The following is a 27,565-nucleotide window of genomic DNA, read 5'->3' as shown; positions in this document are numbered from 1 at the left end:
TGTTTGGAGTTTTTGCATGATTCTCACAAATGAATCCTGTTGGTTTGACCTTTTGTTCCAGAAGAGGTTTGAGAGATCAAATGTGGTTGTTCAGTCTGTTTTACTGACATTAAGGTCCTTCCCAGTTTGTGTGTAACTGGGTTCTTCTTTAAAAGGTATATTTATTTATTTATTTATTTATTTATTTCTCTTTCAGGCCTCTGTATCCCAACAAGATGACATTTATATATTTGTTCTTCAGACCACTGCAATTGCTCCTTTTGTTTCTCTGGATGTAGGGAGTATAAAAGGCAGATTTAGTGATAATGGTTTCCTCATGACTGAACAGAAGAAAGTGGTTGTGTTTTATCCTTGGGAACCTACCGGTGTTGAAGAACTAGAAAAGTCACTAACCTTGACCTCTCTGGTGGACGTTGTCTGAGGATACTTCATTTCCTTCTAGATAAGGAGTGAAACAAGAGGAGGAAAAAAAATTAGAAGAATTTAACTAAAGTTGAAGTGATGTACAAATTGAGCTGCCTGTCTGTTCCTGTCATGTGTGCATTTAAAATGCTGGTTCAATGTAAAGATGCTAACAGCAAAACTTGCATATAATTTATGCAGTGTATTGAAAGTAAGGTTTTCTCAGGTAACAGGAAAAATATATCCCATGTGTAAAATGGGAGGGTGAGTCAGGGCAAGAGAGCTAGTCCGAGTTCTTCAATTCACATGAGATTGGAGTTGTGAATTCATCCTAAGAGGGAGCAAAAACATGCACCTCTAGACTATGGTTGTAAAAATCCATGTTTTTTCCAGTTTCACTATGCCGTAAGTGGAAATTCATCTTAGGATAACAGCAAGGTATGCTGGGGGCAAGGGAAAGGGCAGGGAATGAAGCTGGGACCACCTCCACAGGTATGCCCTCACTTGGAGTGATTTGATCTTACCTGCGCCCAAACAGGGAGACCGCTAGTCCTACCCTTTCAGACTTTCAGACAGATGGCTGTCACTCTGTCAGGTGTCCTGCCTGCCTTCTACAAAGTAGGCTTCCAAGTAGACATGCAACCTGGGCTGTCTACTCAGACATCAGGCAGATCTGTTCCCCCTTCTGAAAGGGGAATTGAGTATGAGACTTGTTTTCGTCTCTCTTTTCATGCAACATGAGCAATAACCTTGAGAGCTCTGCTTCTAGCTTTGACTATTCCCAGAGAGCTGCAGGTGCAGCCACAAACCTTTTGCTGCTGCATGGAATCCTGCATAATGTGGCACAGTATGAGATATTCCTGGCTGTGGGAGAAGGAATGGGAAGAAGAGTTGACCAAAGGTGCAAAGAGAAAGGAGTCAGTACAGAGAAGAAATGGTCACGTGAGAGGACCACAGAGTTACAAGTGACTGCTTTTTCCTTAGTAGATTGTGTTGGGTTGGTGTGTAGCAGGGGAGGGAGCTACAGCAGTGGCCCCTGTGAGAAGCTTCTTGAAGCTCCCCCAGCTCCAAGTTAGACCCACCTCTGGCCAAGGTCAAGCCAATTAGTGACAGTGGCTGCACCTCTGTAATAACGTATTTAAGAAGGGGAACCTGGGAGGAGGACGAGTGTGACGGAAATACCTATGCAAACACTGAGGTCACTTGAAGGAGGTGGGGCGGGGGGAGGTGTGCCAGAGCAGAGACTCCCCTGCAGCCCATGGTGAGAGGGCAGGGCCGCCCCCACGTGCCACCCATGGAGGTCACCAGTGGAGCAGATGCCAACCTGCAGCCCGTGGAGGACCCCACACCGGAGCAGGTGGCTGTGCCTGAAGAAACCTGGGATTCTGTGGGAAGCCCACGGTGGAGCAGTCTGTTGCTGGGGGGACTGCTGCCCACGGCAGGGACCCATGCTGAAGCAGTTCATGAAGAGCTGCAGCCCTGTGGGAAGGACTCACGTTGGAGAAGTTCATGGAGGACTGTCTCCCATGGGAGGGACCCCAAGCTGGAGCAGGGGAAGAGTGTGAGGAGTCCTCCCCCTGAGGAGGAAGGAGCAGCAGAAACACAGGTGATGGACTGACTGCAACCCCCATCCCTGCCCCCCTGCACTGCTGGGGTGGAGGAGCTAGAGAAATTGGGAGCTGAGCTTGGGAAAAAAGGAGGGGTGGGGGGAAGGTGTTTTTAAGATGTGGTTGTATTTCTCACTCTTCTACTCTATTTGATTGGCAAATTAAGTGTTGGTGCTGTTCAAACTAAATTGATGTTCTTTTTTACTTCCCCAATGGAGTCTGTCTTTTGCCTGTGACCATAATGGGTGAGTCATCCCCCTCGTCCTTATCTTGATTCCTGAGCCTTTTGTTTTATTTTCTCCTTCCCATCCCTGAGGGGGAGGGACTGAGTGAGTGTCTGCATGGTACACAGTTGTCCTCTGGGCTTGAAACACAACATAGATGCATAGTGCAGGGGCTGCTGTTCTCACTCAGACATTGCTGCACAGATGTTCTGTTACCTTACAGCATCCCTCGTGAGTGGCCCTGTGCCCCACACCACTCTTCCTCTCTGTCCAGCAAAGGAAGACCTCAACTTCTTAATTTTTCTTCTTTGTGTGTGAGTTCCCCATAGAAGACACTGTTGGCTCATGATTAGATCTGGTGCCACATTGAACTCCTTAGTCTATGGAAAGTAATAGTGCTTCACCTTCTGTCTCTGAGTAAGTTTTGAAAATGTTTCCGTTTCCCATAGAAATGTCTCACTTTGGCATTTGATACAAAGAAAATAAGCTTGCTTCTGCATGGAGGGCTGCTGTAGCCTGTGGAGCTGAAAGCCTGAGGGTTTGGCTGTCAGGAAATCCAGGCCACCAAGCCGTGCTGTGGGCAGATTGCTAAACATTTGGTTTGTCTGTCAGATGTGGTTTGAAATGTAGCTGGGGTCTTGCTGGGGTTCTACAGGGATCCTCTCACAGTTTTCTTGCAAAACACCTAGCAGAATCAGCACTTTACAATAGAAGGTGTTTGAACAAGCTCTACTGGTGATGTCCATCTTCATCATAAAAGCACCACGTGGGTGATGGTTGGTGTGTGGAGAGAGTGCCTGCGTGTTCCATTGGTCAGTTAGAGAACTTGGAACTGGGGGTTGTTTTCTTGCAGTGGTCACAGTTGTAATGGGCAAAGAAATGACCATATTGACAGATGCTTGGCAATGTCTGGTGCTTTTTGAATTGGGCATTAAGCAAAACTGACATCCTCCTGAGCAAGAGGAAAAACTTAAAGATGAAAGGGAAATGATAAATGGAAGTTGCTTAGAAATGCTTTATTAGGTCACCAAAACAACTAACTGTAGTTGCATAGGAGGGCTTTTCTGATTCAAAACTTGCCCTAGTTGAAAGAAAACATGAAAGCAATCAAAATATGTATGTGTATGTGCCATTGTTCATAGGTTATGTAAAATAAATAGGGAAAATGATAGTCATGAATAAACCTTAACAGTTAGAAAATGCAGACATTGATAAAGGAATTTAAAAGTTATCCAAGAGGCATCCTGGGCCAACAATACAAGAAAAATCCTTTAGTTTTTTCAGTGTCCTGGAATCAAAGCAGCAATAGAGTCAATATAAGGTAAGGATGAAAAAATATGGAGAAAATATGGAATAAATATGATTAATAAATATTGTTGCATTGTATTAGAAAAAGGGTGGGTTGATTGATGTCTTTCTTTTACACTAGAAATGTCTCTTCCAGGAACATCTAGGCCAGTTTTCAAAATTGCACTTAATAGTGTTAAATAAATAAAACTTCAGCAGAATTACTTGTTTCAAAGACAATGAAGAGGACTATCTGGAGGTTGATGATGTTTGTTCTTAGTGCATCTCAGAACATGAGTGAAGTTTCAGAGGTGTAGAAAAGAGCTTTTGGATTGCTAGAAGCCATAAACCATGAATTTGGACAACAGTGACCTTGTTTAGCCTGTGATGAATTTTGGGCAAAATCATGAAAGAAATTATGTAGTACATAATCAATCATTGATGAAGTGGCTATGCAGCTAATGCCTGTCAGCACTATTATGCAGAAGAACATTCTTTTATAAAATGGTTGTTGGTGGGGTTTTTTGCTGTTACTTTCTGCAGTTACCAGACCGGCATAAAAAGGTTCGGACAATTTTAAAATTATTTTTGAAGGTCAGAAGCTCCCTAAAGAGTGAGTCCATTCTTTCTCACTGGAAAGCTTTAATTCGGCACTAGGTGCTGTTATGAAAGATTAGCAATTGCTTAAGCCAAATGCTTGAGCTCAAAACAGAATTTAATGGGGGAGGTTCACTTCCATTATTGTCTTAATATCCTTAATATGTTCTTTTGGTTTCCTGCTGTTGTAGTAGGTATGTATTTATAGATGCTATTTTCTTCTCTCCCCTGTGCAGCAGTGGCTCTAACATGTCCCTTGGTTAACCATTTCCCCTTGGTACTTTTGCCGTTGCATAGTGTGCTCCACTTGGTTACATTGTTCTGCCTTTGTCTCAGATCAGGGCAAAGATAGAAACGCAGCAGTGAAGAGATCTCGGAGTATCCATCACTCCTACCTGTAGCCGTCTGAGTGTCGCTGCAGCTACTGGGCAGCACCTGTATTGCCAGTTGTATCTGATGGGCTGGGGATCAGCAGCAGGAGCATTAGGAAGAGCATTTGGTAAGTGTCATGGTGCTTGTCCTCAGTGTCATTAAATTGTTAGTAGCAACAGTAGAGGGGAATGGCCTCATCAGTATTCTTTCAGGGTTCAGCCTTGCAATGTTTTGTTCGAGGGATCACTGGGTTTGCTTGTGCGAATGGCCTTTTGTTTGCTTCTGGGCTCCCTCTGGGCTGTTCTCCACAGATGGCAGAAGCAGCAGTCGAGTTCCCCGCAGCAGGAGCCATGACAGATGCCCTTCCAGAACAGAACTTGAGAGCAGGTTCTGGAAGAAAGTTGTATGGCATTGGCTAATTTGTTGTCCTAAAACTGGTCTCTGGCAGAGATTTGGCTCTGAACCATTCAGGACCTGCAGAGAGCATTTTGAGCTTTAGAGGGCACCTCTTTGTTGGTACTTTCTGCCACACCAGGAAGACGTACTTTGCTCCAGTTCAGCACTTCCTTGGAAGCTTTTCCAAGTTCTTCTACATCTTTTCCAGGAAAGATGCATATGAATGAATCTAAAGTTCCTCTCTAAGTAAGTGTTCATAGCTCTTTGTCAGTCTTTGCTGTTACCTGCCGTTTGCATACCTTGGGGCCCGGACAGTTCTGCCTTGGAGGCATGTCTGTCTTCAGTACTTTTCCTTCTATCAGTCCCCTTCTGTTTTTGGAGGTGTGTAGCAGAGACCACTTCAGTGACTTGTAGCAGTGTCAGGTGCAGAGGAACAGGGCAGTGAGTTTCTTATTCTCAGTAAAGGACAGTTTGGTTTTGTAGCTTACAAGCCAGCCTTTACGTTGTCAGAATCGCAGTTTTCTTTCCTACCCTCTGAGGGGTAAGTTGAGTCATCCAGGAACTTGCGGTTTGAATGTTTAAGGACATGTTCCAGTCAAAGAATTGGGTTTGCATAATTCTGCTTTCCAGTCAGATGTTACAAGATAGCAAAATGAAACCCCCAATTTAGTTTAATTAGAGTGGAAAAACAAAACTTAAGTGAAAAATACAGAACCTTAAAATTACTTGGTTTTGTCCCTGCCAATATTGAGGAAAGGCCATGTTACTGTAGGAAGTGGAGTCAGTTAGTAAAGACCTGTAAATGACAGTTTTGATTATTAGTGTGCATTATAGCCAAAATAAATGTGTCTTTGGTCTAGGCCACTACAGCAAAGGAAACATGCTGCAGCAGGAGGGGAGACAACACCCTGGGGGCTAGTCAGGAGGAAGGTGGTGGGTCTGCTTGCTTGCCAAGACCTATTCTTGGGGGTCTGCTTTTGGAAGTTGAATTTGAGATTTCTTCATGGGTTCTCTGAGTGTAAAGTGGTTCAGTATTGCTCTTTCTTTGCATAATTTTTTTACTCCGTGGCTGGCTGGGGACCTGGTTGACTCTGCTGAGGGGAATGGCTGTGGTTGAAGGGACTTTTACCCTTGCGTATTAGAATCACTGGCCTGTGGATTGAGCCAGGCTCTATGGCCCAGTGAGGAGTTAAGTAGTCTAGAACAGGAGCTGTAAATAAGAATGAGAGCTGTCTGTTGAGCTGGTGGCCTGGTGGGGAAGCATGCCATTGTCAGATGCAGGAGCTGAAACTTTTGATCCTTTATTACAGTGGTGAAAACTCAAAACCTTAAACACTGGCCTGTGATACCCTTTGCGAACATTGTCATTGCCAGGCTTTTCCAGCCTTGCAGCCTCTCCCTCTTCTCTTGTTGTAGCAGTCCTCCTTTGCCTGTTGTAAATAAGCTAGACAGTAATACTCTGGCATGCTGGCCCTGTGATTCTCTCTTTCCAACTAGCATGTGATGTACCAGGATTTAAGCATTTGGCACTGCAGGCTTCAGCTCACTTCTCCAGCTGTAAAGGAGTGATGGTGTGAGCCAGCCCTCAGGTGGTTTCCTGTGAAAGAAAGAGTGGGAAGCTTTATCTCTTCTGAAGACTTGTTCCATGGTACTGGTAAGATGGTAGGAACTTGTAGTTGGGCTGCCCAGCCTGATCACTGGTGAGGAGCTGAGGATAGCAGAGGACCTTCCGTGATGAAGCAGGCCCAGTGTTTAGGACAGTGACGTGGTTTGTGTATCTAGCCATCTGCTACCCATCTGGAAGTGCCCTCACTACAGCTTTTGGTTTGTACTGTAGCCCAATGTAGAGTTTCTTGCCTGGGATGCTGAAAACAAGAAGATAGTGAGGTGGTTGCACATCTGAAAGAGAAGTGAGGCATTAGTCATGCTCCTGTCTTTCTGGCAAATGTCACTGTATTAGCTAGAGCAGAGAACATGATACTGCTGTGTGCATGAGCACGTGTGTGTGGACTCAGCTGGAACGTTGGCAAGTGCTGCTGCAGGCCACGGGTTAACTGGTGTTAAGTCAGTCACAAGTGTTTGCCCTTGCAGTGCGTAATGAAGTCCACTGACCTCCTAGTGCTCCTCTGTATTGTGAAAATAGCGAGGGTGAATGGATGGGTGAAAAATTTCTGTAGCAGTTACTTTTAAATGAGTCCATGGGGAAACCTTTACAGGCTCTAAGCAGCGCATCAGGCTGCTTCACAGCCCTGACTACAGAAAGGCAACTCCTGCGTAATTAACCTGTGCTGTCTTTTGCTTGTAGCTGTAGGAATCTTTTGAAGCCAGCAAAAGTTCAGACCACGCCTTTGGCAGTTACTCCAGAACTGCTCTACTGTAAGAGAAGATCGTGTCCTCCAGAAGAGCTGAAAACTGTGGATGGTGGGTGAGTATTGACCATTGCACCTGAGCTAACGCATGGGCACCACCATTCCTGTCACTTAGCTGGAGGGAGGGAGGGAGGAGGGTTGCTTTTCTTCCTTAAATGTAGGAAAACAGCATTTCACTTGCCCAGAAAAGGGAGGAAAGACACTTCATACACCACCACATGCAGACAAGATTCTTGTCCTTCCTGCAGTCCACAAAATCGCTGAATGTTGCGTAGAACTTCCCACTACCACACTGGTTTTCAAGTTTGTAAATACCTCCCAAGATGGCACTAGAAACTTACAGCTGTGGCAGCAAATAAAATCAAGAGCAGTTTAACTTTCTGAATAATTCTTTTTACATCAAATGTAGGGAAGATCTCTCGTGTTCTGTTGTCACAACTTACTTTTGCTGCATTCCACAAGTTTCTTGTGTTTATTACTGCAGTGCAGTAGCAAAATAATGTAGCAAGTTCTAATTACTTCAAGTGCAGATTAAGTTTAGAATTTTTTCAGATTTTGATCCTCACTGTAATTAATTTAAAATTTAATACTGAACTTGACAGAGGATGCCCAAAGGTTACACCTCTATATTCCAGGGAAAAAAAAGAGCTTCATTAGATAAGCTTTCTTACTTTAATATTGATCCATTTGAATATTTCAAGTGTTTCCAGATAAATCTGTGCAGTCCCTGTCAAAGTGACAGGAAGCGTGAGTAGCACTCAGGAGGACAAACCCATGAAATCAGCTTTTAAGGATCAGTTTGAGGCTGCTGGTTGATGCTTTTTGACCACATCTCCAGCCTCAGTGCTTTAATTGCTAATGGAAATACGCACCAGGCTTCCTGCAGCATGATGCAGTGCATTAGAAAAGCCCACTGTGGTGTGGGCCTAGTCAGTACTTCTGTGCATCCAGCCACTGTGCAGATGCCCCACTCTTAAGTGCTTGACAGCTTGCTGGGCAAGTTTTACTAAAACTTCTAATGGAAAAAACTTAACTCCTGAAATGCCATTCTTGCTGTTTGTGCATGTATCTTAAAAAAAACCCCAACTTAGTCCTAACTTTAGAGAACTTAGTGAGTAATAATGCTTCTCTGTTTTGTTTCCTTAGAGGTAATATGGAATAGAGTGGGGACAATACCCTGTGCTACCAGGTGTAGTGAGGTGTACATTGCTGATATACTGTGCTGAATGAAAACGTAAGACTGAGTTACATCATTACAACTATCTTTTTAGCTGTTAAGTGAGAGAGGTTTCTCTCTATAAGCCAGGTTTAGACAGGAGCTCTCAGGCAGTTGAATTCCTGCAGGACTGTTTATTCCATCACACTTGTGAAATAGGAGTAGCACCTCTTTTCTGGGCAAGGAGGCGTTAGGATAGATCTGTGTCTGAGATGAGCAGATAGGATGATGAGACACACAAATATATCCTGATAGTTACATCTGCTTTAAATGTTTCTGTTGAGACTTGTCTGCATTGCTTACGCTTTTTCTTGCTAAGCCCGGTTCCTCTGTATGTGCCTTCATCCTCATACTGGCAAGGAGCCTGGCTGCCTCACAAGAGTGTGCCCTGTACAGGATGACCAGTTACTAGTAACAAAAAAAGGTAAAGAAGAAAGAGTAAAGCTGCGGGTGTTAGCATTTTCTTTTAATTGAACTGCTTGAGGTAAACACTAGGCTCTCAACAGGTTTGCTCTGCCAGATGAGAACTACCCAAGAAGACACAAATGGCTCCTACTAGATGTCATGCTGCTTTCTGTAGTGTGTCCTACACTAGCTGGTGTGTTCTACCTCCTACTCTCACCTAGTTCTCACAAACTGTGTGCTATGCCTGCAACACCTACTTAAGATGCTAAGGGTTAATGCAGATAGGACAACTTTTCCTATGATGTATGTGACTCAACTGTAAGAACAGTGTTCCTGTTTGAATAAGACTATTTTAAAATTAATATTCTTCTATTTCTAAACAAAAAGGGAAAAAGAAAAAAAAGAAGGACCAAAGCCTCTTTTGTTAAACAGAGTGAAACTGAGATGCTGCAAGGAAAGAAGCTGCCAGACTGCCATGTAAAGCAGTTGAATTCACAGGGCCTAGGGGAGATGTCCCGCTGTTCATTGCAGGATCACTAACCTGATGAATAGCTATTATGCAGCATTTGGTCATGAAATGCTTAAGGAAATACAGACCCAGGTGTCTTCTGGTGGTTTAAAAGCAGAGCTGGTCAGAAATAAGGCTAAAAGGTATGAATCACCAGCCAGGATGCCCTGGTGACCTGCAGGATTGTAGAAACCTCAGTAAAAGTCTCTGCCAGCCCCTGAGCTGTTCTGGAAATTCTGAGGCAGGAGCAGGTGTGTTTGACTCGGCGAGCAGCTCTGCTAGGGCTCAGAAAGCTCCTCAGCCCCGGAATATGCGAACCTCTCCCTCTTTCTGTTACAGCTGGAATGCAAAGAGACTACTGGACAAGTACATTAATTGACCAAAAACCCGTATGCCTTTGACACTGCAGATGTAGGTTACACATACAGTAACTGAAAGAAGGAACGGCGTTTTTACTATTATGCATCTTGTTTCTCTGGAAATAATTAATATACTTGGTAATTCAGCTGGATATAGAATTATTTCACAAGCTTGGGTTTTTTTCATTTGGTTTAATTCATTACAGCAACTACTGCTCTAAACTAACAATTCTCAAGGCTTATCTTGATTCGTTTTCTCAGGAGTGACACCCAGGTTACTGAAGACTGAGCTGAGCCAAGAACAACACTGTCAACCTCCAGCTTTGTGCCAAGAAAAGTGGCTACAAGGGAGTGACAATGGTGTGATGCTGCTCTTTGCTTTTTCATCATGAAATCCAATACCTGTTCTGTATTGTTAGTAGGGCCAACATTTGTAACAGTTACACTCGCCATCTCAGAATTCACATGCAACAAGAAGAAATACAGCTCAGGAACACAGTTAGAGAAGTTTCTCGACAGCCCAAGGAAGAACTGTCTCATCAGAGTTTTGCTGAGATGCTAAATAGTTGGTTTCGGTGTAAATGATTCTCTGCTGCCATAATTACTAAAAGAGACCTTGAGTCGGAGGCTTTAGTTCCAAAGCATAGGCAAAGCACAGCTGCTCAGCACTGCTGACACTCCTAGTCTCCCACCATAAGAGATACTTAAAGACAGGTGGCTTGCAACCCTTTATTTATTTTAGTACTTGGAAATCAACATGATCTTGTACCTAAAACTGAAATAAATCTTCAGTGTAGACAAAAGATTTCATTTTGGGTTTTTATTATAAAAGTAAAATAAAAATAAGCATTTAAAAAGCACATTTTTTTTAAAAAGGAACAGATATTAAAAAAACTATTTACAAATAGGAAAATGCCAAACTTGAAAAATTTTTTGAATAAGAGGCACCAAAGTTAAGTTTAAATACATTATTTGAAATATACACAATTCTCTTTTTAGGATTCTCTTTTCTCTCTGAGTTGTCATTGTTGTGATTAAAGTCATGGATTTTCTTTGCCAGCTATTTTATGAGCCTTTTACTTGCAACTGTGCTGCAAAAATTATGAAGAGAGCAGCTAGAAACTGTATCCTTTGATTGCTCTGTGTGCCTTACCTCTTTTTATTAAATGAGTTGGTATGCATTAACAAGGAGTGACTTTCATCTACAAAACAAAATCCTCAGAAACCAGAAAAGCTCCTTCAGTCATTCACAGTGTCCAGTCCTGTGTATTACTGTGGCAGCAGAGCCCTGGTTACCGTATATGGCTTGTAAATGAAGAAAACAATGGCTGGGAGTCACATGCTGAAGCTGCTGTTGGTTCAGGTTGTGTGTGGTTCCTCCAGCGCGCTTTTGGTTGTGAATTCACTTCCCTCGGAGCAGGATGACAGCGATGTAATTTGAAATGTCACATTTGTTCCTGTAACTGCACATTGCTAACTGAATATTACTAGTTGGCTATATAATTGCTCTGCACTGAATTGTCACGTCCATAGCCCAGGGTCATTTTGCTAAGTGTTACTGATGACTTGCTGTTCAGAGAGTCTGAATAAGTAAAGCTCAGTTTGCGCAAGGAGGTCTCCACACCGCTGTCACACATGCTTTCATTGTCTTGAAATTTGCTGTTATAAAGCTCACCTGAGGGAGAAAGAAAAAGGAAATGTATTATCATTTGTGTTGTTTTCAGGAAAGCTTAAGGAATACAAACCAATAGGGTTAAAGCTCTTCTACAGGAAAATAACTCTAACTTTAGATATTACAATAGGAAAAGCTGTACTGAACATTTTCAGTTGACCAAAGCATGGGATGTGATGTGCTGCTGGCAGTGATCAACGGCAGCTGGAGCTTGGATGGGACGAGAAGCCTGGAGCTCTGCTGATACTCATGCTCTCACTGCACTAGTCAGGACTCTGCCCGAGTGTGGTAGTAGCAGGGCAAAAAGTTCTTTGGTTCTTTTTAGGATGAGCCTCCGAAAACTCTCTCATGTTATTTCACTTACAGATTTCTTTTTGAGAGAAATACTTGAACAATTTTCATCTAATAAGTGAGCCTGAGATACAAAGAAGTCAGCAGCAGCTGTTGTCTTTGCAAGATCCACAGAAGGAGTGTCTGACTGCAAGAGAGCAGTATCCAAGTTAAAGGTATGATGTGGGCTCACTGTGACTAGAACAGTGGTTGGCATACTACAGTTCAGTATTATTTTTGTAAACAACCATCTTAAAATAAATGATGTGATGCAGTCCATTCATGCTGCAAAGCAGCTGAACCCCTCTTACCCTTCCAGATTAATCTAAAGAGGCAATATGTGTACAACAACATTTTTGGATAATTGTGAAAGTTCATTCCATGACTGAACAGTTTTGTACAGAGATCTGGCAATGTTGGACCAAGATGGAGTTAGGGTGGCGTTTCTTTTTTCCTTCCAGAAGTATCTACAGTATTGTCACAAAGGGTCTAAGTTTCCACAGTAGGGTGCTGGCAGCATTACTGGTGCTTGAACAGGGCATTGGGGGAAAAACAAAGGTTTTTGTTACTTAACGTGGCCAGACAGTGACTGAACATCCCTGCTGACTTACTACTGCCTTCTCACAACCTCTGTTTTTCCGTTAGTAGAGTCCCCTGCCCAAAACCACCATAGGACCTCCATGGCTGAAGATGGTCAAAACTCAACTGGACATGACACAGGCAACCTCTTGTAACATTATATTGGCCCTGCTCTGAGGAGGCAGTTGGACAGCATGACTGCTGGAGGTCCCCTGTAACCTACACCATCCCCGAATTCTCTGCCTACAGAACACTGGGCCATTTTGGAGTGCCACACATTGGAGAAGGAGGAATTTAATACCAAAATCTCACTGAGAAGTTTATGATAAACACAAAACATTTTTGTTTATCCAGATGTGAGAGGGAAAAAAGTCAAAAGGTAATGGCACTTGTACAGGCCTGGGAGATCACTGCCTACTTTATCTTTTAAAACTTATCCCCAGTACATCCAAGGAGTTACCATCAGTAAGTGGCAGATGTCTGCTTTTAGAAAAGGGAGGCAGTGCGCTCAGTACTGTAATGCAGGGGTACCGAGGCAAATGGTCCATTTTTCTCCTCCCTTTTAGGCCTAGCAAATGCCTATGATGAGAAAGTTGAGCTGCAGTAAAGTATTTCTGAAACAGGTAGACAGCTCGGGCAAGGTGTGTAAGAAGCTTTGCAATCTCTCAGCAGTCCAAGGCCGCAAGGGAGAATGGAAAAAACATCTTAAATAAAGCTTTTGATGTTTTGCTGTCAATTTTACCTGTCTCTCCATTTGCAAAGGTGGGTGGTGATGACAACAGAAGAGCTTTTGCTGTATTGTCCTCCAGATGAGACAGGCTTTGTGAGACGGGTAGTGCTTTCTGAATGACTTCAATGGCTTCTGTGTGACCCATCTGTCTCAAAGCAGCGATCAACTCTTGAACTGTGCCACCAGAAACCTAAGAGAGAAGACACCAGATGGCTCCAGGCTGGGTACAACCAAAGGGCCGCACTGTCTCACCAAGGAGGAGGACAATGTTCTCTACACGTCTGAGTGTTCTTTATAATTTGTTATGGCCACATTACCTCGTAGTTATCTAGCAGGGTTTTTGATGGGGAAGGGCTCAACCTGAAGGCATTATTAAGTATGCCAAGACCTAGTTTTTGTGCTAGAGTGGACCAGTTTTTGTTTGGATCTGGCAATTCCAATAGTTTGTAAAGCTGCATCTTGAAATTTTCATTCAGGTCTCTCAAATGTCCTGGGGAACAGAGAAATATGTTAGTTTATTATTTATAGAAATCATGCACCTGTTAATTTCTAAGCACATAGCCAAATTAAAGAGTATATTGTAGTGTCTGTCAATCCCAGTGTTTACTAATGTATTGCTGTAACAGTGAGAGTGTACTCCATGTTCTTCGGACCTACCTCTTAACAGAGTCATGCTCATTCTACGAATGAGAGGGTGGGAGGTACCTCTTCTCCCCCTCCCCATTTCAGTTACAAGCTATTGCAAGGCAATGTCTTCTGCAAGTACACTTTCAGTACTCAATTACTAGAGGGATATTGTCAAGTCGTCTTTATAGATGTTACCTTGTGTCAGTAAGTCTTCTGAAACCACTGCTGCCTCGTAGGGTTTGCCATTTAGTATGTCATACACCTAAGAGAATACATTAAAGTCAGTATTTAGCAGAAACCTCGTTAGTGTCCATTATCTCAACAAGTTTCAGTAATATTGTATAAAGCCCTAATTCCGTCTGTAAATGGGCAATTTTTTCTGTCCCACGATCAGTACGACTAAAGATACTGCAGAAGGCCTGTGCAAAGCTTGAGGGAGAAATCTTGAGAAGTTAATCTCCCCTGCTCTTTAGCTATGTCATCTGGCAACTGTTTTCAAGACACAGAGGAAGTCTTTGGAGTAAGTAAGGGCAGTAGCAGTGGCTAAGTGAGGAGTTACTGCCTGTCTGCAACTAGTCACTTAAAACAAAGCCTGGGTTAGATTTTCACCTAAGGCTGGTACCACTCCCCAGCTCCCTGTGATTAGAGATGCTGACTGCTGGTACCTTACACTCACACTAAACCAACTGCAAATAATCAGCTACTAAAGCAGGGACCATGCAGCCTAATCACTGGGCAGGACACCAGAGTACATTTCCCCTACACACAAAGTCTGCAGTTCTGAAGAACGTGCAGCACAGAAACCCGAGTATGGGCCTTCAAACCCAAGCTGCCCAACCAGCTAAATACTTTTCCATATTGAAGACTGTAGTGCAACTATTTCAAGAAGTACCTGGTCATTCCTGTTCCATAGAAGTAGTCTGTTAAGTGGAACTTTCTTCCAATGCTATTTCATGGGTTTTTTTTGTAGATGAATTAGTTTAATTTTTGATGGCAAATTAGTAGCTTGTCGCCACTGAAATAACTGTGGATGCAGTGAAAGGAGTTGGCTGAGAGCACTGAACTATCATTTATTATTAAAACCCCAGACCACATACCTCACAGTTGGCCGCCATATCCAGTGGTGTCGTTCCAGGCACAATCCCTTCGTCATCATCTTCATCATCTTTCACATCATCTAGATCAAACAATGGCTCAAAGTTCTCAATGTGCGGATTTGCACCTGGAAAACAAGTGTGCAAATAAACTCCTAAGAAAAGGCTTCAAGTTGCTTTTCAACAATAGAATATATATTTTAAGTAAGTTATGAATGGCAAATCTGCTAATTTTGCTATGCAAGCTAAATTACATTTTCTATTAAATCAGCAAATAGCTTTTTTTATCAACTTGAAGTTAAATGCTGTCACATCTCTGTATAATACTACTCTTCATTGTAAAGAGGGAAAAAATGACAGGCAGAGTGTTAGGGCCCAAAGAGCAAGCTGTGATTGTATCAACTGACTTCCAGTCCCATTCCTGGCTCAGAGCATAGCATGCATGTGAGGAAGCAATGGTGTGGTTTTTCTTTTTGAGTGTCAGAGAAAGTGTGGGTATTACTAAAAGACCAATCACACAGCCAGAGCAATGGGGGCTTGGATTTCTCTTTCAAAGAAGAAAAATCAGGTCTAAATACAATTGCAAAAATGTTCCAATAAATACTCAAAACTAACTCTTCCACAGTGATATGAAATAGGGGACACTAACAAGCTCATGTTTCAGTGACCTATTTGTTTTGTTTCTGAAGCAACACTTATCCCAACTATGTAACGAGGTCTCTTCTCTGCTTCTTCAGCTACAAAACTGCCAAAGAAATACTCAAAAAACTGAGAGTGCTCGACCTTTCCTTGACTAACATAATTTGCTTCTTTTAGCCATTAGATGGTGCTAAAGAGTAGTATAGCACCTGGAAGTAGGGCTTTCCTGAGGAAAAAACAACCTTCATGCTTTTAACACTGAATTTCTTCTGCTCATTAAACAAGTTCACTGGCACGTTCTTTTCTGCTTGCAGCCTTCTAACCTGAATTGTCACTGTGAAAGAAAATTCTCCAGCAAATACCTATTTTCATACCTGCTGCTTTGAGCACTGCTGCCAATTTTGTAGAGCCCCTTCCAGCTGCTATATGAAGAGGAGTCGTCCCATCATAAGTAGTGCTGTCCACATCTGCGTCACCCTGCGTTTTTATGAATGACAAAAAGAAAAGTGCTACTGTATAAGTGTCTATACAATACAGCTGCAGAGACTCATGTCTGCACAAACAACGCTACTGTGCCGATAAGCACCTTTCCACGCCTGTTTGCATAAAAACTCTAACCATTGTCTGAAAAGAAGGAAGCGGAAAGTAACTACAACTGTCTGCCTGCAGGAACGGATGGCGGTTGTGAGCTCCAGCGTGACAGCAGGAGGCACACCATATAAACCCAAATAGGTCAAGCAGATAAAAGCCACTTTGCATCCCATGCAATAGTTCTGCCATCTGATTACCTGCGGCGTTTGGAGCCCAAACCGGCGGGTGCAGAAATCTGCCTTCCCGCTGCTCGGCAGGAGAGCAGGTAGGCTGGGGGCACCCTCGCACGCAGATAGTGAGGAAAGCTACCCCAGGCAGCTGTGGGTGTGTAGAACTAAGCACACTGGCATCAAGGTGTTAAAGAGATGGGACAAATATTTATAGATATACACAACTATCTCTCTGTGCACATCTGCAGATACATTCCACTTCACACAGATGAAGTGATTAACTTGTTCATGAGTAGTTTCAGTGGCTGCCGGGGTTACTCGGTGCAAATTAAACTTGGCATATGCGGTCAGGTCAGGGTCACAAACTGTAAATTCCTCAACCTGGGCAAAAGGTTCCCTAGTAGTGCTGAACAAGCAATAATGAGTAACAGCAATGATTTTTCCATTATAACAATTTAAGTAATCAAGTCAATAAACAAGAAAAAGCCCTTACTTCTGCTCCTCTGAAGCACTTAAGGATTTTCAAGAGTTTTAAAGTATGTAAGTGAAAAAACCTGTGAGAAAGAAATTCTGCCTTTACCTCAAGCAGAAGGCAGCCTGCCAAAGGGATGTTCTCTTGCTCAACAGCTAAATGCAATGCAGTTCGTCCAGATTTTTGTTCCTGAGCATTGACGTTAACTCCAGCAGCAATCAGCTGTTTGAGGCAGGACATGCTATTTGCCATCACCACCATGTGAATTGCACTGAGACCTACACAAAACAAAACCCATCCATCATGTGCATTAATATTTGAAAAATACAGAAATGTAAGAGTAATGAGTTTTGAAGTAGCCGCATCTATAAGAATTGTAAAATGAGAGTTACTGTAGTTATCTGAGCAGAAGTAACTTATTTTGCCTGCTTATACATTAAAAGATGGTGTTAATAAAAATGTTCTTTGTGCATAAATTGGAACTAGTTGTGTTATTGATGGCGAGTCAAAGCCATGCAAGAAAAAAAAATAAAAATCAGTAGATTACGAGGTGGAACAGAAGGCAGGAACTAAAGAGCTCACCTAAAGCATCTCTTTGCTTCAAAGGAGAGTAGCCTTAAAAAGAAGATCTGCATCTCAATACTAAACAAGCAGGTACCCTGCACTGGCCCCATCTGCTACTGAACATCTCTTCTAGAAACAGTCTGGGGAATAATTGGTATATTTTGGTATCACCCTCCTGTAAGGTCACACTGCCCCTATCACCTCAAGATTACCTGCATCAGCTCAGAATAATAAAGCCTTGTATTTAAAAAACAAACAAACAAAACCCAACCAAACAAAAAACCCCCTCTTTCTCTGAGGAAGTTAACAGAGTTTTTTGAATCCCAGAATGACATTTTTAGGTCAGACATTTTACAATCTGCTAGAGAGGAGTGCTAAATTCAGATGACATGTGCCACTGAAAAATGGGAGAATTGTGTCTTTGTGGTTATTTTATAGGTTCTAATTCTGTATGGTCACGAAGTACCAGATATGAAACTTGACAGCGGCCCAGAAGTTATTTCTAGGGAATTTCATTCACTAGACAGGAGGAGGAAACATTTTCTTCTGGGGGGATTTTTAAAAAAATCAGTGGTTGCATAAGGTATCTCAGGAGGAACTCAGTGCTTGAAGTTTTGAGATTAAAGGGAATGTACAGTAAGAAAAATTCAAATCCATGCAGTGTCATGTGGCTTTTACCACTCTCTATGTTCTGTATAACCAGAAAAACTACATGTCTGTGTTCTCTCATCTGTGAGCGCAGGCATATAAAAGCCAAGGACAGCATATGCAAAATGGGGAAAGATGCTATTTCCAAGGTCTGTATCTACCTGTGCAGAAAGACTGTGTGGGCAGAACTGAGGTGTGCTTGTCCAGCAGGTAAATGTAAAACACAGCCATTATCTTTCCATACCTTCACCATTGGAAAGGTTGACCATCGGCGTTATCTTCTTATGCTTGAGGAGTAGACTCAAAATCTTGTCATCTCCTTCAGTAGCAGCTAAATGTAAGACAGAATTACCATGGCGATCCAGAAGGCTGACGTCTGCTCCAGCCTTCAGCAAGTCTTCTACCACCTCTGCCTGCTTTGTGATTACTGCCAGGTGCAAGGGGGTCTAGAAGTGACAGAAGCAAGCCATGAAAAGATAAGCAACAGCTACATCACTTTTACAGAAGTCTCTTAAACCCATAAAAGCTCCTAGTGTGATATGATGTTACTCCACTTCAAAGCTAACAGAAACTAAAAGCTTGCTTATGTGTACTTTTTTTTTTTTTTTTTTTTTGTTATTGCAAAGTTTCTACTTACTGGAAATAAAAGCTGCCTTGCGAGTGTCAGCAATTGGACCTTGGGAGGAACAAAGATGCTGCCTACTCTGTAAGGCCAGGGCACCGACCTGGCTATTTGAGCCTTGCGGTGCAAGGGGCTTGGGAAATGAGATAATCCCTGTGCCCCCCAGACACCGCAACCCCGCTTCCAGCTGCCCCATGGCCACGTCCATTCCACAGAGGGAGCACACGCACTTCCCGGGGTCTGCTCAAATCTGCCTTTGGCACTGACCTATGCTCTGGTTTTGCTCCTGAATAGGAGGTTTGCAGCCATTGGCTTAGGATTTCCTTATGCCTCAAAATGACTGCACAGAAGAGAAGAAAATCCTGCTGTTCTGTGCACTTGTCAAAGCGCAGAACGACTGCATTTACGCAGGGCGGGTCCAGCTAGCTGATTCTCTTTGCACGTTCTCCATTTCTGTGCAGAGACACCTGCAGCACCGAGAGGCTCTCGGGCTGAGAGGTTTCAAGTATTTCCAAAGGTTCATTGTATACTGCATTCTTGACAGTCTTGCCAGTGAACAGCATCATGTAGAACATACTCAGAAATGTAAGTATTTAAACTAAGCATTTCAGTACGGTTTGGAAAATCACATTTCCAACACTAAAATAATTGAAAAATTGCACGGAATTCCATCTCCAGATCATTACCCTTATATTAACAGAGGACTACAAAAAAAGACTAATTCTAGCTCTGTACAATAAGCTTGTGTTTGTCAATAGATTTGTCAACATATTTGCAATTAGTTACTGAATCTATAAAGGTACACGTACGATTCAACATTCAGCATATCTGTACAGAAGGAAAATTCTAGCCCAAGCCTACATTCCCTCCCACCACTGGCTTAAGGTTTAAGTAGAAGGTAGGAATAGCTGTAGAGGCCCTGGTAGTTAGAGATTAATTTCTTGTGTGGAGCACAGCTTTTCTTCCCGTTTCTGGAAAACAGAGGGCACAGAATTCAATTCAGAATCCTCTGCTTGCTTTCATCAGCCCCCACATTTCAAATTGCTTTGTACGAATGTAAAAATGAAATGCAAAAGAGAACAAAAAAAAGTCAAACCCTCTGGGACTATCTGTGTAGAATAAAAACCTGCCTCTACTGTTCACAGCAAAAGAAGTGACACAAATGTCAGAGTGCCCCTGCGTAACGTCCAGCTGGTTACCTTTGGGACAGCTGAATGGGGTGCACAGTTGAAAAGAGATTCTTTTCCAGGCAGGTTTCTGCAGCTCTTTTTAAAGCCTGAGTTACAATGCAAAAAGCTCAGACTCTGTCACAGATGAAGCTGAGGCAGTGCCTGGCAGTTAAGAGTTCTTTTCCTACTAGGTAAAAAACCTGGAGATGGGCTTTTCTGTGTTTTGCTATAATGTGAACCTAGAAATAAGATCTTGGAAAATCTCGGTGCTCATGTGATGGGCACAAATATCATCTGGGCTATAGGAAGGGCACAGTTTGTTACAGCTTCCACATGCCTATAGATAACTGATGATGCAGCAACTGACTCATGATCCCAAGTTAACCTCTGTTAGAACAGTCAAGAGATCCCAGAGTTGGCACACTGTAACCCACGCCACTGGTTTAATAACAGAGAAGCCAAATAATGAAGACATGAACTGAAGCATTTTGTATTTTTGGCCTGTTCTATGATTAACCCATGGAGACGTTTCTGTTAACATCAAGGGGAGTTATGAACTAAACCAGTGAAAACACGCTCCTGCTCCTCCACCACCTTACAGTATGTCACTGTGTTTTTAAATCTGTTTGCATTACAGTCTGATCTGGGCTCATTCCAACGCAGAAAAATAAGACACATAAGTTGTGCAGTTTCTTTTTTACTGGTTGAACAATCAACAACACTTACACCACCACAACTGCGCACCTGATAAAGGTCGTTTCTCATGTTAATGATGTCATTATAATTCAAATTAGGTATCACTTCCAAGAGGTTTTTCACCAGCTCAGTATGAAGGTGGATAATTGCTAAATGAAGGACACTGAAACAAACAAACAACAGATGAACAAATTCACACTATTTTCAAATTTATTATAAAAATTTTAAAGTTTTGCTGTAGATCTGAATTCTAACTGATATAAACAGTTGATTATTAGAGGTCATGGTTTCAGCACTAAATATCAGCACCTAAAATGAATCCCAACATTAAAAAAAGCTAGCCAGAAGGTGAATGTATTTAACCTTTCAATCCCAAAAGCAGACTCAGGATAGCTTTTGCTGGTTCTGAGCATAACTTAACTACTAGTCTAATAAATACAAACTTTGTAGCACAAAATAATTGTTTCAGAATTTGTTGAAATCCCCAGATTCTTTGCTGTTTTGTTTTTTTTCATGTTTTGAATTACGCAGCACATGAACACCTCTTACTGTCAAAACCTTCCTTCAGAATTTCCACAGGCCTCTCTGCCACCAAAGCATATTTTCCCTTGGGGGTTTCCCCAGACCTGTGGGTTTTTCTTTTAGTCATTTTTCTGTTTGAAAATGAAGAAGGACCCAGGCCTGGTGACTTAACAGCCACAGGATTTGCAGCAGTTGCCAGAGACATCATACCAAAGGAAAAACTTGTTTTGGGACATGAGTGACTCTGCATAGCAAGAGGCTTCACCTCTTCTACTGGGTTAATGCAATGGCCTTTCCCGGGCTCTTCTCCAGAGACAGCTCCTTCACCACCAGCCACAGCAGCTGTACTTGCAAAACGACACCAGGGAAAAAGCAGATTGTGAATCCCATCACTCCTCTCCAACAGAGCTTGAGGAGGAGGCTGAGGGGAGACCTCATCGCCCTCTACAACTACCTGAAAGGAGGTTGCAGAGAGCTGGGGATGAGTCTCTTTAACCAAGTAATAAGCGATAGGACAAGAGGGAATGGCCGCAAGTTGCTCCAGGGAAGGTTTAGACTAGATGTCAGGAAGTATTTCTTTACAGAACGGGTTATTAGGCAGTGGAATGGGCTGCCCAGGGAGGTGGTGGAGTCCCCATCCCTGGAGGTGTTTAAGAGTAGAGTCGACATAGCGCTGAGAGATATGGTGTAGATGGGAACTGTCGGTGTTAGGTTAATGGTTGGACTGGATGATCTTCAAGGTCCTTTCCAACCTAGATGATGCTGTGATTCTGTGATTTGTCTTGTTCCCTGTAGACTTCATTTCAAAGTCATACCCTTTATGCTGGACAACTTATAAGCTCATCTTTTTAGCATATTGCTGCTGACACACGATATCATCATAGGACAGGTGGTGTGTTTGTTATGCTGCTCCAGAAATACGTGAATAAACTCAGATCTACACTTTCATCAGAAAAATAAAAAGAAGTTCCTTGACATTCGGGGTGTAGAGTCATCTTGAAATTGAGACTGAGAGCACTCAAAACCAGAAGATAATTTAAAAAGAGAAAAAAAAAATAATTTCTAAACCAAACTCGTCCTCAAATCGTCTGTTTTATTGGTTCTGGATGCTGCCACAGGCAGTACCATGGCACTTTACCTCCTTCAACTCTCCTGTTCCTCTGCTCTCCAGTACATGCTTCTCATTATGCTGTATCATGCTGACATTTATTTTCAAATCTCACTTCAGAACCAAATTTGCTCTTCTACTGCCTTTAGTTTTCTTTCCTGTAGCAGTATTTTAACTTTACCCTCCCACTACATGTGATACTGTAAAGACATGCTGACTAGACCATGAAATTCCATTTCTTAAACAGTCCTACATCAAAAAAAATGCATTTCAGCACCACTGTGCTGACCGTAACACCATCAGGCTTCTAGAGAGTGGTGGTATTGGTATAAATGCAGTGACAGTTGGTGCCACTGAGTGTCCACTGTAAAGATACACTAATCACAAGTTAGTGTATTTTGTCTCAAAGCCATAAAACACAACATAGGATCCCATGAAAGGTATTTTCATTCCCTACATACTACTTTGATGAAAGATGAGCAAAATTGTTGACGGCAACACTTCTTTAAAGGCTTAAGCAAAATTTTTTTTATTTGTGCCATATAATTTTAATGATCAAAGTGAAAATTAGGGAAATTGATTTATGAGTTTTGACTTTTTTTTTTTTAACAGCTCCTGTGAGAGAGCTGGAAGACAGACACCAAAACTTTGTTTTGTTAAAAAGCTGCAGAGTAATTTAGATGTATTACATGCTCACAGACTAAATTCCATCCCAGGAAAAAGGTGACATGAGCTTGAGCTCCACATACTTGCAGGTACTTCTTGATCCAGAAAGAAAACAACTGTCTACCATCATTCTGAAAGGCATTTTTGACTTTGTTGAAATGCCCTGAAAGTCCAAATCTGAGGGGCACCTTATTGATATTTAAATGCAGGTCCTACTTGCTCAATACCTCTCTACCCACGGCTGCTTTTTTTTTTTTTTTTTTTAACAACACAGAAGCTGTATTGTCCAAAGTGCTAGCAGATTTTGTTGCTAGCTCTTGTGTCGTTCATATTCCCGCTTCCCTCAAAGCAGACGTCAGGTTGCCAAGTAGAAAGCAAAGGAAGTAAAGTAGCTATCTCTGATTCTGGAGTCCTTAGTGTATGCTGTTTATCAGTAATCTGAGGCCTATTTTCACTGAATGCAGTGAAAGTAGTAGCCTCTCACAGAGTAATCGAACAGTGGGATAGCATGTCTCGGTCACTTGTAATTTTCCATCTAGCCAGACACATTAAGGCTTTTATAGCTTCTACTGTACAAAAAACCCTGCAATTTAAGGAAATGTAAGTGATTGCACAGGGCCTGCCCAAAGCCTGTCAGCTAAAAAGTGAGGATGTGATAATGTCACTTGCTTATTCAAGAGATTATCTTTGCATGCATTCAGAGCCACTTCTGCTGAATTTGCTTTTAAGTAACTACTCATCATTAGTTCCTCACTGTATTTCACACTCTTGAGTCCCACATAATCTGTATTGCTGCAGAGGAACAAAATGGATTTCTATTCCAGCTCACATTATTGAAGAACTGATAAGTAAATATTAGCAAGTCTGCCACAAACATCCACGCAATCTCTTGGAAGACAACAGCACAGTACAGATGTAAGCAAGAGCAAAATACTGTCCTCTGGGAAGAACTTGGTGTCAGTGGGAGAAAAGCAGCATGGACTCTCCAGCTATTATTTCTATGTCTCCCAGTGCATCTGTAACTTAAAGCTTCCTATGAAGACTCAAGGACTTGCACGGAATGAAAAGCAGGCATTCTCCTCCAGCACAAAGCTGAGGATCCCCATCAACTGTGTATCATGATCCAAGCATAGCACTTCATGGTCAGTCAAGATTTTAAGTAAAAAAAGGCAAACAAACTCTCAACAAGCTCATCATACCCTCAATAACCGTATTATTTTCTGACAGGTACTGGATCAACGAACTTTGTGGTGGGAGTGACTTTTCCACAAATGCAACAAAAACGTCTAAACCACAGCTGTACCTCTCCCAAACAGCACAAAGGAGGATGGTATTTATTTCATTAAAGCAGTGCTGCAATCCATGATCTGCACCCACAGGGGACAAAACAAAATGACTACAGCATTCCGCCATCAAAAACGTGACTTTCAACCCCGTAAGTACAGAACAACTTACTTGTCTCCATTATCATCCTGGACAGCAGTGAGATGGCGCTGAACAGCCAACAGCTTCTTCACATCTCCAGTGACAGCGTAATCAAAGAGAGCGTTGCAGTGATACTTGGCAAGCTGCATGGCCTTCTCCAGGAACAGACCATCTGCAACACAAGAGTTTTGTCTTCATCAGTTCAGCTGTCTTCCTTGCAACACCACCTTCTTTTGACAGGCATCTGTGCTGCCAAAGAAATACGATGTGCAGACCACCAAGCATTATTTACTGATTCACTGAGACAGGTTGCTAATTACTCCTGAGAGGTAAGGATAGAGGGAACGGGTCCCTTGGAAGAAAAACCAGATGCATGCTGAGCATTCAGGCAGCAGGAATCCTGAGAACAGTCAAACCCTGGAAGCTCCCTTTAGTTTGAGTGGTACTGAATTAATTGCACTGATGTGCACTTGTGTGTAATGAGACAAAAGGAGCAGGAACTTGGATTTGCTTAGATACAAGCAACATCTAAGGACTCGTATCCATAAAGAGCACTTAAAAGAACATCCCATGCAATTCTGAGTAGTTTAGACTTGAAGAAACTGAGGCACAAGAAGCCCAAGTGACCTGTCAAACATTGCACAGAAACTCAGAAAACAGCTATGGAATTACTGCAGGGCTTTGTGCACCCTGACTCAAACCATGCAGTCTCTTCTGCTTTACAGCAGCAGCGCAGAGAGTCTGTTCACCTGATTAAAACATTCCAGCTTACAATGCTTAGTATTTGTAGTATCCTGATTTTAGATTTATAAAGTGTACAGCCACTGAGCAAAAAGCAGAATTTGTCATGGTGGGGAGGCAAAAAGGAGAAAGGGGAGAAAAGAAACTAATTTGTGGAAAAAAAGTCACTTTAGCTGCTCTGTCAATACCTTTGTGGTTCTGTATAAGAAACTAGCAAAAATGAAACAGATGAACTTTCAAACCACACTCTCATTCTGGGAAGCAGTATCATCTGAAACCAGCCTGTATTTTGAACAGTTTCATGTTTCTATAAAACCTTGTAAAGCTGGAAATTAGCAAGAGCAAATAAGTAAACCAGACTTTGTCATTTAAAGTACACATAGGGAGAGAATACCCAGGATTTCCATCTATACAAAACCAGGCATTCAGACTGGGTCAGAAAGGTATCCCTGGTGAACAGGAATACATAATTTCTGTAAGCCAAAGACCTACTCAACGATCCACAAAGTTTATTGTTCTAGCCAATACCTCACTGTAGTTCCTGTACCATATGCCCAGGCTGATACATCGATATTTGCTATTTACCTCTTATCACTAAATAATAGCCTTAAATGGATGTTATGTTCAGGATACATATCCAGGGTAAAGGGTGTTCAGCAACTCAGTCTTTTCTCATTATAGAGATTTCCAAAGACCAAAAAACTGGATGCTAGACTTCCCTGGTTTCTTGTTATCAAGCACACAAAAAAGATACCCTTCAAAATACTACAAGACTGCGTCTTTTAGTCTAATACGCAAATGTTCTAAACCTACAGTAGCTATTTCATGGAGTTTGTTCTTCTGCATCTATTCTTCACATAATCTGAAGCTTCAGGTTGCCTCTTTTCATGCCATTACAATTGATAAACAGTCAACTTCCTGCCTACAACGTTCACTACTCGGAAACCGGGTCAACAATTCAGGCCCCTCCTTGGTGACTGCTCCATGGACATTATCATTTCTTCAGATACCAGCAAAAGATTTTGCTCTCCGAATCAGTCACGGGATTTATCACAACCTTGCAAACAAGTTCTTCAGATTTTCTCAGGAGCACCGTCTGTTTCTCAGATCACAAGAAGCTATACACCTTGGAGGTTTTTACAACTACAACCCATGTGCTACATGGCTTTGGTTTCCCAAGCCACAGTTTCTAGGGCTGTTAATAGCAAGTGTCACACAGGGCTGATACACACAAGATAACGTGCCCTCTTCCCTGACCAAGAGGGAGCAACGAAAGTGATCTAGATCACACTGCATTTGGTAAAAGCCAAGAACAAAGAAATCCCTCCTGCTCAATTCCTACCACTACCATGCTTCTCCAGTCCAACAGTTGCTTTTAATTTTATGAGGAGCATGATTACTCTAATACTTTAAAAAAGTGGCCATCAACTCTTTTAAAAAACAATCCAGGAAAAAGAAGTCTTACTGTCTGGGAAAGGGTGATTTGTAGTCTTCATGTATTTTACAACTCCACTGCTAAACCATTTCTACTAACTACTCTTGCCTTCCTCCCCTTTTGTTTGATGTATAAGACTTTGCTACCCAACAGCATTGTTTTACTGTGTATGTGTCACATATGTTTACATTTTAAATTCAAATCTGTAACGCTACTTTGCATGCAACTTAACGGTAGAATTGCAGGGAAGAACTACTGCAACAACCACGCCAACAACCAAATGGCTTTACTCACCCAGTAAAGCCTATCAAAAGCCAAGTCAACTGCTGAATTGCATTTCATGTACCTTCACTGCTTTCACTGTTTCTCATACAGGTTTATTATAAAGCAGAGCTACATGTGCTCAATGGGCTTAAGCTAGCTCTTCTCCTTGCATGACAAGCAGAAGCTCAGTTGCCCAGCGGCAGTACAAAGGTGGAAGATTACCTTCAGAACTATGTATGGAGAGACACCTTAGATTCGGGGGAATGGAATTCCTCCCGTTTCCTCCAGGAGGCATTATCATATTTTGAAAACAGCAAGTAGACATTTATGGAGCTTCCAGGCCTTTAACAGCTACTTTGCTCATACTGCAGTTTGATCTACCCTAAATGCATTTACTTGTTCACTTACCCTGCCACCTGCAATCTGCTTCAGTTACTTCAGTTTTACAGGAAGAAACATCCTCCTCCTCATCACCAGAGGTTCTGCACTCATTCTTCTCCATAGTTTCCACTTTCACGTTGTATTTCATGTCCTGTTTGTCACTTTGTTTATCAGAGCTCTTCCCATCTTGTTCAGCTGTGCTATTTGACAGTCCTTCAAACAAAAATTAGTATCATTAGTGTCCAATATTGCTGCTTTTTTATGCAAGTGATAAAGCTCAACTAGCCAAAATCAAACGCTAAAGAACTCAAACCAGAAATTTACATACAGGTGTCATCATTAAACACTCATGAATCATAATACTCCAGATGCCAACACACATGGACAGTCACAGAAATGTAACTTGCTCTAAAGTGATGTTATGTTTTTGACACCTCTGCTTTAAGGATAAACTGTTATATAAAACAATAGATATACCTCTCTTTTTATGGTACAAGAACCCAAGTCTGAAGTATTCCCAGGAAATCTAGTAGAATTATTCAGATTTACTTTCATTTTTCTGACAGCAAATTCATCCCTGAGACTTTGGAAATAACTACAGAGTATTCAACATGTAAATTTGAAATTACTTCCCTGTTTTAGGAAGGCAGGAACGCCCTTATTATTAATTCAATCTTT

General features: G+C 42.1%; 2 protein-coding genes across 17 annotated transcripts in view; one reads left to right on the top strand and one right to left on the bottom strand.

Moving 5' to 3' along the window:
- Positions 1 to 13,059, top strand: part of MANBA (mannosidase beta) — a 72,811-nt gene extending 59,752 nt beyond the window's left edge. For 8 of the 11 annotated variants that reach the window (XM_074823187.1, XM_074823193.1, XM_074823191.1 and 5 more), the window contains one exon: positions 197 to 2,222. In XM_074823187.1, the coding sequence (XP_074679288.1) occupies positions 197 to 421 (225 nt within the window). In that variant the 3' untranslated portion in view covers positions 422 to 2,222. Of the gene's footprint in view, positions 1 to 196; positions 2,223 to 4,453; positions 4,617 to 4,937; positions 5,132 to 6,382; positions 6,540 to 7,190; positions 7,311 to 10,003; positions 10,103 to 11,780; positions 11,921 to 12,389 lie in introns of those variants that run through there. The other 3 variants (XR_012623149.1, XR_012623150.1, XM_074823185.1) reach the window with 3 other exon arrangements.
- The window catches only part of NFKB1 (nuclear factor kappa B subunit 1), a 60,795-nt gene continuing 43,777 nt past the window's right edge, over positions 10,548 to 27,565 (bottom strand). For all 6 annotated transcript variants that reach the window (XM_074823184.1, XM_074823180.1, XM_074823178.1 and 3 more), the window contains 11 exons: positions 26,915 to 27,100; positions 24,097 to 24,238; positions 20,394 to 20,508; positions 18,103 to 18,304; positions 16,755 to 16,924; positions 15,788 to 15,890; positions 14,778 to 14,902; positions 13,876 to 13,942; positions 13,371 to 13,543; positions 13,066 to 13,243; positions 10,548 to 11,417 (listed from right to left, as the gene is read on the bottom strand). In XM_074823184.1, coding sequence (XP_074679285.1) covers positions 11,230 to 11,417; positions 13,066 to 13,243; positions 13,371 to 13,543; positions 13,876 to 13,942; positions 14,778 to 14,902; positions 15,788 to 15,890; positions 16,755 to 16,924; positions 18,103 to 18,304; positions 20,394 to 20,508; positions 24,097 to 24,238; positions 26,915 to 27,100 — 1,649 coding nt within the window. In that variant the 3' untranslated portion in view covers positions 10,548 to 11,229. The remainder of the gene's footprint in view (positions 11,418 to 13,065; positions 13,244 to 13,370; positions 13,544 to 13,875; positions 13,943 to 14,777; positions 14,903 to 15,787; positions 15,891 to 16,754; positions 16,925 to 18,102; positions 18,305 to 20,393; positions 20,509 to 24,096; positions 24,239 to 26,914; positions 27,101 to 27,565) is intronic.

This window comes from Strix aluco, chromosome 4 (assembly GCF_031877795.1).
Source record: "Strix aluco isolate bStrAlu1 chromosome 4, bStrAlu1.hap1, whole genome shotgun sequence".
NCBI lineage: Eukaryota > Metazoa > Chordata > Aves > Strigiformes > Strigidae > Strix > Strix aluco.
This window is presented reverse-complemented; position numbering and strand designations above follow the sequence as displayed.